The following is a 14,298-nucleotide window of genomic DNA, read 5'->3' as shown; positions in this document are numbered from 1 at the left end:
CATTTGTTCTACAATTTTATTGAAAACTAGTAAAACGGGTAAGATTATTCTTACCGGGATTCCAAGATGGTAGATTCTACTACCTAGACGCTCTGAGACCTCACTTCTACTATTAAAATATGCCGAAAAGATGAGGAAGAGCACCAGTTCGTGCTTCCCTAGCCTCTCCCTCTTTACCTTTGGGTCAGATGGACCGATTCGCGAGGCCCCGGGAGCAGACTGAGTTGGCCGGGAGCAGACCCGCTGTTATCGCCGGCGTTGCAGGGGAGCTTTCGGCGGTCTCGGGTCTTGATGTGACGCTGAGCCCTAACATGCGAGCACCGCCTCCACAGCCGCGGATGACCAGTTCTCCTTCCCTTGGTTCGACGGGGCCTCCGCCATGTAGCGAAGAAGACATGACGTCAAGGAAAGCCGGTGAACAACTAGGGACAGGGAAGCAGCTGAGTCCTGCAGTGGGAGCTGTGGAACGACGAGGGATAGAGCAGCCCAAGGAAGCAAGCTTTGACAATATACCTCTCATCCAGAAACCGGCAGAGGTAACATTAGAATCCCTATGGGACTTAATTTCAACCTTCATTCAATCTTCTACTGTTAAACAACAGCAAACGGCAAAAAAGTTGACAGAAGTGGAAAACACATCAGTTAAGATGAAAGAAGATATAAAATCTTTAACTACTCGGGTAGAATCATTGGAAAATAATGTAACTAATCTAATGATCATGCAAACGGACATGGTTAAAGATTTAACTGTATTAAGGAGAAAATCTGAAATGTTTGAGAACTATACAAGAAGCTGTAATATTAGATTCTTGAACTTTCCAAAACTCACAATGGTTTCCTCAAGTGTAATGTTGAAAACATATTTAACTGAAATTTTGGAAGTTCCTGAATCAGCTATGCCGCCGTTTGCTCAAACATACTATATACCTCAGAAAGAAGATCAATCCAAATTAAATGTTTCTGCCTTACTGGAGACATCTGAGACAGAGCAAGCCATTGCAGCCACCTTGGTGGCCACTCTGGCTCTTTTTCCGGATAAAAAGTGGTTATTCAAATTATTTTTCAAGGACAAGCTGTTCCTGGGATTGAAAATTAACTTATTTCCTGATGTCTCATGAGACACACAGAAAAGACAGAAGTAATTTTTGTTATTGAAGCCGGCTGTTCTTCAGATGGGGGATGTATTTTATCTTAGATACCCCTGTAAATGTATCATTAGCTACAATTCACTCAAATATGTATTCCTTGAGCCCTCACAATTGTCATCATTTGTAGCCTCAACGCGCGTTGAATCTGCTGAAACTTAAATAATAGTCTGCTCTTAGTTTAGGTATAATTTTTCTTTAAACAATGTCTTTTAACTCCTCATTTATGTAATCTTGGAAGTGTGTGTGTGTGTGTGTGTGTGTGTGCGTGCGTGCGTGCGTGCGTGCGTGTGTGTGTGTGTGTGTGTGTGTGTGTGTGTGTGTGTGTGTGTGAGAGAGAGAGAGAGAGAGAGAGAGAGAGAGTGAAGCCTTGAAGTATTCATGCACTCTGTAAGGCTCCATCTCCTCAATTGACGACACGTAGTTCTGGAACGTTGCCACTTTCTTGGCTTCAGCATGTTGGAGGTGCGTTTTATTATATAGGATGAGCAGGAGACCACCATTTTCATTATATAAATAAGGAAGGAGAGTGGAGGTTAGTGGATAAAAAGTGAGTGAGCACATTACCACTACTAAGCTCAACATTCTTACACAGTACTTCCTTTTTTACAGACACTTTGGTCCTGTGTCTTCTCCACTCTCCTTAGTTATGGCCTTGACCACAGAATAATTAGTTAGCTGACATGTTACTCTAGTACTGAAGTAAATAAAAAGTACATGTAAATCTTGGATTAATTCACCTGTTTTAGCACTTCTAAAACACATACACAATTAATTCACCTGTTTTAGCACTTCTAAAACACATACACAATTATAAAATTCTTTGTTTTATCACTCTTGGTAGTCAGTTAAGAACATAAACAATCTCAATATGGTCTCTTCACTCTGAATAAAATATTTGTATTCATGTTCATAGGTACTAGCTCAGCAGATCATTGATGCCTTAAAGTCTTGCCCTGTACCACCGGTCCAGTTAGGTCTCTCATTTGCTGAAGCAGATCAGGACTGATCATCTCCTACTACTTGGAGGCATAGCAGAATCAACTTTGGTGGACACCAAACCATCGTATAAAATGCATTTTTCAACCTCCACAAATGCGTGAACATCAGTATATTAACCTCTAAAGCAGGGATAGGTAACCCTGGACTTTGAGGGCCACAACCCAGTCAGGTTTTCAAGATTTCCACAATGAACATGCATGTACTGCTTCCATTGTATTCAAATAGATCTTATTTATTGTGGAAATCTTGAAACCTGCCTGGGTTGTGGCCCTTGAGGACCATGGTTGCCCAACTCTGCTCTAAGCCTGGCATAATAACCTTTATCCTCCTCACTTGCTTCTCCCTCAGCCAGTGGGAATCAGTGAGCACCACTTCTTACCTGCTGCGGAGGAAACCCCATAGACTTCTGCAATTGGAAATGGCAATCCTGACTCTTCTTGCTCACCAGAGCAGAACTTTGCCTTAAGTTCTTAACCACCAAATACTTGGACTCTAGCCACCTGCCTAGTTTGCCTATGCATTAATCCTGGAGGAGATAAGCACTGAGGACTTTGCACTCACTGAGCCTCTTGGGTAGCTGGAGAAGGGATGTTCCATTGGTGTAGCCATCCAGCTGACAAAAGTAAAATGGGCAGAAGGGATCGGTGTAGATTTGGCAAAGAGTGACCTTGCTGAGGGCATATCCCCTAATATTTATTGGGGCACAGGAAATTTTATACACCTCCAGGTACATGAGCATACAGTGCCTATATCATTTTACTTTGTTGGACCAGACTAAGTGAAGTGTGCTGTGTACACCATCTGGTCTAGTCGGCCCCTGATGCAGCCAATTTTCCTGGCAACACATGGCCATGTCACACACAGATGATTGCTAACCCAGGGGCATTTTACTTCAGACTTTTTATTAATTTGCTTGTACTCTCTTTGATCCATTTTCTTTCTAGTTAGATGCGGTGTCTTTTGGTAATCAGTAACTTTTCGTTGTACCAGGGAGATAGACGATGATTACGTTTGTTTTTCAGTTTTAAAGGACTGATTTCATTAAGTGTAGTCAGGTTTTGGAGGTCCCAGTTTGTGAGGAAGTCTTTATTTTTGGGTTCTAGTATTGGATGGTAAGTTAAGGTTTTGTCCCAGAATGCGGTAGCTTTTATCTTACCTCTTGTGGGAGCCTTGGTGGATTTTATTTTGTTTGATGTTGCTTCTTTCCAGTTCAGGATGCAGGTGAGTTTGTTATGGTCAGACCAGGATAATGAGGACCAGGTGGTATCAAATAAGAATATGTCTTGTGGATCGATAGTCTGTGTTTGAAAAGGTCAAGTAGGTGGCCCTTGCAGTGTGTTGAGGTGCTGGCTGCTTTGGGGATATCCCTGGATGTTAAGAAATTCAGGACTTCCTCGGTGTGTGGGTCATCAAGGTGAATATTCATGACCCCTACAAGCAGGACATTAGAGTAGGTAGTACATGTGTTGGAGGCAAATTCTGTGAAATCATCTCTGGCTTTTGCCCAGCTACGAGGTGGCCTTTAAATAGTGTTTCTTTGATCGTAGGGTCACTTACGGTGAACGCTAGGATTTCTAGGGACAGATTGGAAAGATTTGATATCATCATCACATTTACGAATGACTTTTAGATGAGCTCTAGGCTGCCCCCCCCCCCCCTCTGTTTGAGGTCCATGTCATGTGTACTAACTTGGAGGGGGAGGGGGGAATAAGTCATTCAGTATGGGATTGCCCTGAGTGCCAAACCTGGTCTCTGTAATTAGTTTTAGGCCTAGAGATCTCCTTTTTCAACCCAAGCTCTGATTTCTGGTTGTAGATTGCTTCATGTTTACTACTATCCCCACAAATCTTGGGCAGAACAGTAAGTATTAGCATCCCACAGCAGAACTGTTTTAATAGCTCCCTGCCCATAACAATATTAACCATTATGGACATGCATTTTGAGGCTGCTAGGAAATAGCAACCTTGTCCCCTCAAGGAACAATTTTGTCGTTACTAAAAACTGTTTACATTGTTAAGTGTAATATTTGGTAGGTTCCAATTTAAAGAATTGCAAATATAGGTAGAAAGATGCCAATACTGACAAATGTTAGATGCTGAGCTCTGGAGTAGGATGTAAGAGCTATGGCTTGGTGGCAGTTCTTGTAATAAGGTACAAGAAGAAACAGAGAAAGAAGTAGCTTGGTCAGTGCTCACTTCTGTAGTCCAAGCCTCTTCCTTTGCAGTTTTTATGCTATACAAGAATGTCAGTGTTTATAAGAATCATAACAAGAGAAATTAAGTACAGCACATATTTCTGGGCAAACAAAGCTTTCTTTGGTACACAGATGCATGAAGCAAAGCTCACCCTCCTTTACTGGCAGAAGGGGAAGCAAATGCAAATGGAAGATCATTTTGGGGGTAGAGGAGCCACCTTATTCTTAAACTCTGTGGTGCAAACCTAAATTTTGCATGCTGCATTACAGAAGAAGAGTGAAGTATATACTAAACAAAGTTGGAAAACCTGAATTTTTTCATTAATCAGCTTAAAAAGTGTACACCACTATACAAACATTAAACTTTTAAAGTAAATGTATTTTCCTCTAAATCCAAAGCCAACAGCAAATAGTACTACAGGTAATACTTCACATATGCTAACTGCAGCCAGGTAGTCTGTTTGTCTTACTTCTCAGAACAGCTGCTTATAAAGAAGAGAAAATGAAGCTCACACTTTTTGCTGGATCAATTCTCTGTGTCATCCTGAACTGTCAGCAAAATAGTAGAATCAACATTTGTTACTTACTGTTGTGTTGTTTTATTTAATTTACTGTATTGCTATTGCCTCTGCTTAGGTTTAATCTGCTTTTACTTTTTATGATCATGGTCTCTGCTTCTTTCCCTTTTCTTATCTTTTCTTTGCCTGTCTCTGTCTTTTCTTTCTCTAGTAGGGATTCTTTCATCTTTCAAGTCCTTTTCTCGGTCTCTTTCATTTTCACCCAAGGTTTGTGTTCTCCCTCGGTCTTGCCACCTTCTACCTCTGTTTCTTTCATGATCTCCACCTCTCTCCCTCCATTCTCTTGCTCTCTCTCTAGAACGAGACCTCTCACGTTGTCCCTCTGCATAGAAATTGTTTTTCATAGCTGGCAAGTTGATGGGTTTCCGGAAAGGTCTGTCGCGACCTCCAAACCTCAGCTGCCCAGACTCCTTTTTACCTCCAAAGCCACCCCCGAGTCTCCGAGGAATCCAACCCCCAAGTGTTCTCTCCAGTTCAAAGTCTACAAATATTTCATGCTGGTCAATCACCAACTTATTGGCATCCCTGTATGCTTTAAGCAAAGAACGCTCATCTTTGTATTCTATGAATGCATAGCCCTTTGAGAAACCAGTGACCAAGTCCTTCACAAGCCGTATCCGCCGAATATCTCCATATCTAGAGAAGACTTCTTTTAACTTTTCTTCATTTGTCTGTAGACTTAATCTTGACACAAAAAGGGTAAGATGTGGGTCTCCAACAACTCCTTTATTGGGGACATAGCGCGCCAATATTGCCCTCCAGATAGCACGGTCATGGGGCTCCTCATCTGTCCCATCGATGCTTCCAGCCTTCAGAGGATTGTAATCCTTTGCTATAGGTGTCCACTCCTTCATTTTCTACAGGGAAAACAAGAACAGTTTACTAAAAAAAATCTCTGATACAGTGTGTAAGTAATGAGCATCTTATTACTAAGCTACTTTGAAACATGCTCATCTAATAAGCAATATTAGCTAATGTCACGAAATGCCTAGCACCCACTGGGGGCTAACCCTGCAGCCACCTATAAGGTCTGTCCCAGCACTGCTCAGGCCCGCCTGTACCCAGGCGTGTGCGCTACACTGGCATACCCTACCCCCACCACATTGGGTTACGCTTGCCTCTGGGTGAGTCTCCTACCCACAACTGAATTCCCTGGTGGTTTCTAAGGACACTTAGGCCACACTTCCAGGGGCCCCACAGTTCCTAGAAAACACCTACAGACCCAAAACACAAACCACCAGAATTCTTAGTCCAGGTCAACAGAGCTAATAAACTAATTGGTTTATTATCAGAACAAAATTAGAACAGTGAAAAAAGATATAATTATAGTAACAATAACAGGTCAATTAAATAGGTATCAATATCAAACTAAACACTTCACTACCTGAGTAGTACCTAGGGAGTTCAGGAGAAAAAAATATACCTACCCACAGGTTTCAACAGGGCCTCAGTGTAGAGATCTTTTATCTCCACACTCCCTCCTGAGACTAAGAATTTCCAGCAGACTCCAGCTGGATTTTCAACTACAGGGCCAATCAGAGGCCAGAGCATTAACACTGAAGGGTTTCTGGCCAATGGCACAGCCGGTTACTTTAAGCAGAAAAGAAATAGTCATTTTTGCAACTGCTTAAAAAACAAAGGACAGACCCCACCTGCTGGCCAAACAGGGAAAATGCACATCATAAAAATCCTATATAACTAGCAAAAATGGCCAGTTTCAGAAAGAAATGAAATGGGCGCTAGCAAGGTTCCAGGGCCCCTCCCCCTCCTCCTCATCCCCCCTCCCCGTCTCAGGACCCCCTCTGTGGTGTCGGGACCCCGACCCCCACCTCTGTGGAGTTGGGACCCCCTCCCCCCTTGTCTCTCATCCCCCACCCCCCTCTCTGTTCCCCGGTGGCCCCCGAGTGCAAGGAGGAAGTGTGCTGCTGCCCGTACCCTTCGTAAATGCCAGCTGCTGTTTAAAACTGTTTACCTCCTGCAGCGCCGGCAACAGTGAAGGGGAGCACGCATGGACGGTGCTTCAGAGTGCCGTCGCTTTTGGTTGTGTTTCAGCTGTTTCTCTGGTCCTGCCGTTCCGGAAACAGGAAATGAGGGCGGGACCAGAGGAACAGCTGAAACACAAACGAAAGCAAAGGCACTGTGCAGCGGCGTCCGTGCGTGCTGGACTTCACTGCCGGAGCACGAGGTAAAACGGAGCCCACAGAGAGGGAGGGAGGCGCTGGGTGGCGGAAATCGGAGGAGAGGGAGGGCACGGAAATCGGAGGCGAGGGGGGCCTTGGAACTCGGACACTAGCTTGCAGTCTTTCACAGGATTTCCTATAAAATACTCATTCTTAATATCCTACACCCTAGGATGCACTCTGCAATCTTCACAACTTAACCAAGTTGTGGTACCTTCCTTCAGACATATTTGTTTTGACTACTAAAGAACTAGGATCTTCAGTGTCACTGGTCCTTCTCTTTGGAATGCTTTACCTTCCCATTTATGCCTAGAGAGTTCCTTCGATAAGTTTAAGATCACCTTGAAGACATTTTTCTTTCCTGATGCCTTTAGCTAATGTCATAAAGCCCACACTTCTGCAGCCTGCTGTGAGTTGTCTCCAGATCACAGCCCTTGGATCAGATCTGTAGAACTATTATTTTTCTCTGTCTTATCAATTATGTACTTCTGTTCATTTTCTTGATAAACCTATTTTTGAATATGTAAACTGCTTTGAAAGGCTCCTCTAGAGCAGTAAATCTAATATAAATGTTTAAAAAATGCATGAAACATGAAGCTATACAAATAAATTTAGGACAGTAAAGGTTACCACTGTATATGTATTTTCAGTGCTGCCACTTCTACAGATAGTGGCACTGAATATATGTAAAATATTTAAAAGTTATGGCTAGGATTTTTTTTTTTAAACACTGACCATAGGGTTTAGGATCCTGAAAGGCTTTTTCAATATGACTTTTAAATTCAACTTTGGACATTTCGCTCCAACATTCAAAATTCAAGTGGTGAATATGGCAATTTTATCTTTTTGTTTTGAAAATGGCCAGTTGCTAGAGTATCTACCTTTTTGAGCCATTAAAAAAAAAAAAAAAAGCCCAAATGAAAAATGCACAAAATCAAGCCATTGGGATGTAGAAGGAGCCAGCGTTCTTGGTAGGCTGGCCATGCGGACGTCCCGGCAGAGCAAGTGCACTGCAGTGGACTTCACGGGAGATGTCCCAGGTACACATCTCACTGTTACCACCCTATGTTGTATGGTAAGCTCTCCAGGACTCACCAAAAACCTACTGTACCCAACTGTATACTACTACAATAGCCCTTATGGCTACAAGTGTAACCTAATATGTGGGTACAGTGGGTTTTTGGTGAGTTTTAGAGGGCTCACACATTCTACTACAAGTATAATAGGTAGAGTGGGATATAGACCTGGGTCCCCTTCTCTACAGTGCACTGCACCAACCACTAGGCTACTCCAGGGACCTGCTTGCTTCTCTAGTAGGACTAGCTATAACAGAGGCTGGTATGCACTTTCTTCCACATTTGGGGGTGGTGGCGGTGGCTGGGAGGGGGGTCACTGACCACAGAGGGAGTAAGGCTAGACATGTTGGGGGAGGGGGATTGAGGTTTATCCTTGACCTTTGTACCTGCCCGTCATGCAGACAATTATTGTCTCTGGAGAGATGTAAATGCCAATATGGATATTCCATAGTCATCCCGAAACTGTACGTCTAGCCCTGTCTTTAGCCGTTTTCAAGTCCAAACTCAAAACCCACCTCTTTACCACTGCTTTTGACCCCTAACTCACTTACCCTGTCCTTTAGCCTCACCTCTTTATTCCCTTACCCTTAATTGTTTTGTCTGTTTACCTGTCTTATCTAGATTGTAAGCTCTTTGAGCAGGGACTGTCTTCTGTGTATGGTGTACAGCGCTGTGTATGCCTTGTAGCGCTACAGGAATAAGTAGATAGTGAGGAGGGAGGGGGGCCTCGGAACTCGGGGGGCCTTGGAACTCGAAGGGAGGGAGCCTGGAACTGGGAGGGAATGGAACTGAGGGAAGGAGGGCCTGGAACGCAGAGGGGGAAAGAGAGAGGGGCGGAGGGGGAATGCACCACCTGTAAAATAAAAAATTTTCAGCACCCCCCAATCATTTTGAAAAGTTGGCTCCTATGCTCTTAGGCATAAATCTCACGAAAGCAGTATACTGACACGGAGGTTGTAATGAATAAGAAGAGATTCAAAAGTGTGAGAAAAAAAAAACCACCTCCCTAGTGCACATCTACATCAATTCACGAACTAGGGAGCCACTGCTGTCCTCCTGTTGTTAATCCATGAATCCGTATACAATTAAAATTTTAGAGAGCATTAGACATATATTTATTTTATGAAGTTGGGTAAACACAAAAATATACTTGAACTAGCGAAAACCTGATGAAAGACCACAGGCCTCTAATGCAAAGATATCAAGTCAAACACATTCGGCTGCACTCAAACTCTTCCCCTCTGCATGATCTGCCATCTCTCTCTCTCTTATCTTCCACTCTACTCCTTGTCCGCGTGGCGATACGGCATCTCCCCATCCCATCAAGGTCATACCTGAGATCGCCCACCAGCAATCCAACAGCGTTCCTTCCCCTACATACACCACCAAGGAGGTTTAATAAGAGCTTTACTAAACCTCCTAACACACCACATCACCTCTCTCCCTCTACAGCCCGCCTTTCCGGAAACAGGAAGTTGCGTCTGAGGAGGCTGCATAAGATTGATGCAGTTAATGCTCCGTATGCAAGGAAGAATACCACATCTGGCTGCTTTACAAATGTCTATGGGGGAAGCTCTGTGAAGATGCGCTTTTGTGCTGCGTCATGAGGAATCTGCATTTTAATAGTAGAAAAAGTCGATACAAGCCGGTATCCATTGCGACAGGTTGAGGCAGATGCCGCCCCCCTAGAGAAAGAAATAACTGAGATGGGCGCACAATCTGCAATCGACGTTGAGATTAGCATCAGTACCGGCAGGTGGACAGAATACTGGATTTAAATGAAATGGAGACACCACCTTAGGAAGAAATTTTGGGTGTTCTCGAAGGAGTATCTTTATTATGCAATATTTGAGTATAGGGCTTGCAATGTACCAGCGTTTGAAACTCACCAATACCGCATGCTGATGTGATTATAATAATAATAATAAAAAAAAGAGCTTGTTCCATGATATATTCAGCTCAGCTGCACTTGGTTTCTGCCAGGCAGTGTTGTCAGATGGCGAAAAATTTTCCAGCCAAAAGGTGCCTCACAAATAGCCAAAATATTAATAAGGTCATTGTGAATCTGTTGGACCGCTAGATGACCAAGGAGTAAAAGGGGCAATCAGGGAAGACAAAGCCGTAGCGATTAAATGAATTCTTTGCTTCGGTCTTCACCGAGGAAGATTTGGGTGGGATACCGGTGCCGGAAATGGTATTCGAAGCTGATGAGTCGGAGAAACTTAATGAATTCTCTGTAAACCTGGAGGATGTAATGGGGCAGTTCTACAAACTGAAGAGTGGCAAATCTCCTGGACCGGATGGTATTCATCCCAGATTACTGATAGAACTGAAAAATGAGCTTGCGGAGCTATTGTTAGAAATATGTAATTTATCCTTAAAAGCGAGTGTGGTAGCGGAAGAGGATGTAGGCCGCAGCAGAGATCAAGTGATGAAGTGGACCCAGCATCCATCCATCTATCTCTCTCTCTCCCAATCGGTTTGGGCCAGGTGCAGAAGCCTACCAAGCTGCTGGAAGGGGCTACTGCAAACTTGGGCCCTCACACAAGCCTGCTCTGCTTGTGACTGTGTATTAACAACAACAATAAAAAAAAGTTTCCCCAATTTTTTTTTTTTTAGATTCTTTCTACGTACCTACACTTGTTGTTAATGGCCCTGCTGCTGCCTTCTTTCTCCACTTTCCATCTCGGTTTTAACCCAGCAGGTGTCAGCTCATAGGGGACCATTTGGTCCCTGCCTTACACTTTCAGTTAAGCTGGTTGTTCCATGCCTCTGCAAGCTTTCTGTCCTTTGCTGGAAAGTGTACTTAAGCCAGCCTCCTCTGGGAAATGTGTTCCTTCTGACTACTGTCTTCCAGGATACGCTTATTTTTTCCCCCTTTTAGATCTGGGGATTAAATGTGAACACTTTTTAAAATTCTTTACTCTTCCCAAGCATCTGTGTTCTGTATGTGGCAGCATGAAATCTGCACAAGGGCCAGAAAACAATGGATCGTGAATGCTCAGCACAGCAATGGTCCTTTCTACTTAGTTTACAACCACAGCAGCAGCTAAGCGAAGAGGTACTCTTGATGCTGCTTCTATCTCCTCAGGAACAAAACAAAAAATCCCCCAAGCTGAATGCTGCTGCTCTCCGTTTCAGCTGGCAGCTGACTTTTCTGAAGATTCACCACTGACACTTAAAGGTGGAGGTATTTGTTAATTTGTACAGCGCTGCGTAACCCTAGTAGCGCTCTAGAAATGTTAAGTAGTAGTAGTAGTAGATCCGGGAAATTATAGACCGGTGACATAGGCGCCCAGTATAAGAGGCTTGGGGAGGGTAAGCCTCCCCAGCCAGAAGTGCAGCAAGGGCAAGGCGAACCGCCCCGCCCGGGTGCAGCTCCCGCTGCCTTGAACATCTCCCTCCCTTCCACCCCCCCCCCCCGACTGGACCTGCGCTCTTTACCACCCCCCCCCCCGACTACTGTAGTATCGGTCTCCCCCTCCGTTCCTGGCACGTCGTCTTTGAACGTCGAGGATTCCTTCCGGTAGCAGCAGCAGCATCGGCAATGATGTAAGCGCTGCTTTCAGCCTGCCCCGGAAGCACACTCTGGACAGCATCCCTCCTACGCGGGAAACTGTAGAGAGAGTGCTTCCGGGGCAGGCTGAAAGCAGCTCTTACATCATTGCCGATGCTGCTGCTGCTGCTACCGGAAGGAAGCCTCGAAGTTCAAAGACATGACAGGAGCGGAGGGGGAGAGCGATACTGAACTAGTCTGGGGGGGGGGGGGGGGAAGAGAGCGATGCATCATGCCAGCCAGCTGCCACACCAAAGGGAAAGGGGGTGGAGAGAGGAGGATGTGAGGTGCCACATCGAAGGGGAAGAGGAAGGAAAGCAATGGCAGGGAATGGGAAAAGGGGGGTGGAGAAAGGAGTGAGAGTGATGGAAGCAAGAAGCGGAAGGAAGAGAAAGGTGGGATGCATGAGGATGCTGGAGGAGAGAGAGAGAAATTGGAAAAGTGCAGGGGAGAGCCAGGGACATGCAAAAGAGCAGGGGGGAGTCAGAGAGAGATGGGGAGAGAAAGAGGGGACATGGAAGAGAGCAGGGGAGAGCCAGAGAGAAGATGCTGGATGTAAGAGGAGAGAGAGAGAGAGAGATTAGTGGAAAGATGGGGAGAGAAAGCGGGGACATGGGCAGGAGAGAGAGAGACTGGGGAGAAACTGGGGGAGACCCTAGCTGTCAGACGGAGAAATGCTGAATGAAAGGAGGGAGAAAGAAGGAAGACACTGGAAGGATGGGGATAGAGAGGACATGCTGAATGGAAAAGGGTCGAGAGAGAGAACTGTTTAGAAGGAAGGGGAGATAGAGGGAGACAATGGATGGAAGGAGAGGGAGACAATAGACAGAAGGATTGAGAGAGGGTAATGGGTAGAAGGATGGAGAGAGAAAGAGGGATGACACGGGATAGAAGGGTAGAAGGGAAAGCGGGAAGGTGCTGGACATGGATGGATGGAGGGGAGGGAAGAGAGGAGAAATGTTGGACCAGGATGGAGGGAAGGAAAGACAAAGGAAGGAGATGCACACGGATGGAGTGGAAGGGAGAGAGGAGAAATGCTGGACATGGATGGAGGGGAGGAAAGACAGAGGAAGTTCATGCACATGGATGGAGGGGAGGGGAGACATGCTGGATATGGATGGAGGGGAAATTGCTGAATTTAAGGGCTGTATTGGAACACTTTGACGACAGATGCTGAAACTGGAGAAAGGATAGGGACAGGGCTACAGATGGTAGACAGGACGCCTAAGGACACAGGAGGATGGTGGACATGTTGAGAGAAAAAATATCAAATGGAAAGAAGACACTGGGACCCAAGTGAATAGAAAAACTAAATGATCAGACAACAAAGGTAGAAAAAAGTATTTTATTCAGAATTTATTAACTGGAATATGTCAGCTTTTGGAAATGTGCATCTGTGATATTTTGCATGTAAGTTTCAATTTTTCTAGTATGCTGCATGCTGAGTCTGACTTCTTGAGGTAACTTTCCAGTTTTGCCTTCATATCTGTTGTGTCATGTGTTTTTCATGTGTAATCAAGATGCAGTATTCTACTAGTGTGTAGTATTTACAGCCCGTTTTGGGTTTTTTTTTTTTGTTTCACTAGGTTGTGTACTGGTGTTTTAGAGCCCGGTGTAATTACAGTGCTGCTTTTCCACGCATAAGGTTGTAGCTCGTCCTATCCTTGGAATTAGTGCTGTTATGGTTTGCTAAGGTTATGAGTGTGTTTTTGCACAAGTTTGTGTATAGTGTTTTGCAGTGGAGAGATTGTGTATTGGCATTACTGAAGTGGCACCAAAACATCAAAAAGGGTTTTAGAGCCTAAATCATGACACACTACCTCTTGAAGGATCTACATGTAGTTGTTAATAAAAGGAGCTCATTGTGAACACTATCCACCCTAAAAAGGTGTTTTGTGGCTCTACATGAGAATTGTGATATTATGATCCCTTGTTTCATATTGTTGACGGTCTGCATTTTCTATATGGGTGGTATATTGGTGTATTAGGATCTGCCTAGTGTTATGGTACAGTAAGGTTCTGAGTGTGTTTTTGCACAAATTTGTGCATAGTGTTTTGCAGTTGAGCGATTGTGGTTAGTATATGCTTTGAACAACCACTTTATTCTTTGACATATGATACATATCTAATATCTAAATTTAATAAAAGGTATTAATTGTGACTTTTATTTTTACTTATGTTTTTCTGTGTTAATTGTGGCTATAAGCTCCACCCCTGGCTCCATCCCCTAACCCCGCCCCCTTTAGCCTCCCCAAACAGTTGGGCCACCAACCGCCTATGACCGGTGAGTCTGACATCGCTGCCGGGCAAAATGGTAGAGACTATTATTAAGAACAAAATTACAGAGCATATTCACAAGCATGGATTAATGAGACTAAGTCAACATGGATTTAGTGAAGGGAAATCTTGCCTCACCAATCTACTACATTTCTTTGAAGGGGTGAACAAACATGTGGATAAAGGGGAGCCGGTTGATATTGAGGCCTATTTTCAAAGCACTTAGACTTACAAAGTTCCACAGTAACCCATTGAACTTTGTAAGTCTAAGTGCTTTGAAAATGAGCCCC

The 14,298-nt window shown here is 44.3% G+C and overlaps 1 protein-coding gene across 1 annotated transcript; it reads right to left on the bottom strand.

Annotated features, from left to right (window-relative positions):
* Positions 1 to 2,409: 2,409 nt before the first annotated feature.
* Positions 2,410 to 9,632, bottom strand: SNRNP35 (small nuclear ribonucleoprotein U11/U12 subunit 35). The gene is made up of 2 exons (XM_030219766.1): positions 9,510 to 9,632; positions 2,410 to 5,776 (listed from the first exon to the last, which is right to left on the bottom strand). Exon 2 carries the CDS (start codon positions 5,771 to 5,773, stop codon positions 4,991 to 4,993), a length of 783 nt encoding a protein of 260 aa, XP_030075626.1. The 5' UTR covers positions 5,774 to 5,776; positions 9,510 to 9,632; the 3' UTR covers positions 2,410 to 4,990.
* Positions 9,633 to 14,298: the final 4,666 nt, after the last annotated feature.

Source organism: Microcaecilia unicolor, chromosome 11, assembly GCF_901765095.1.
Source record: "Microcaecilia unicolor chromosome 11, aMicUni1.1, whole genome shotgun sequence".
Lineage (NCBI taxonomy): Eukaryota > Metazoa > Chordata > Amphibia > Gymnophiona > Siphonopidae > Microcaecilia > Microcaecilia unicolor.
This window is presented reverse-complemented; position numbering and strand designations above follow the sequence as displayed.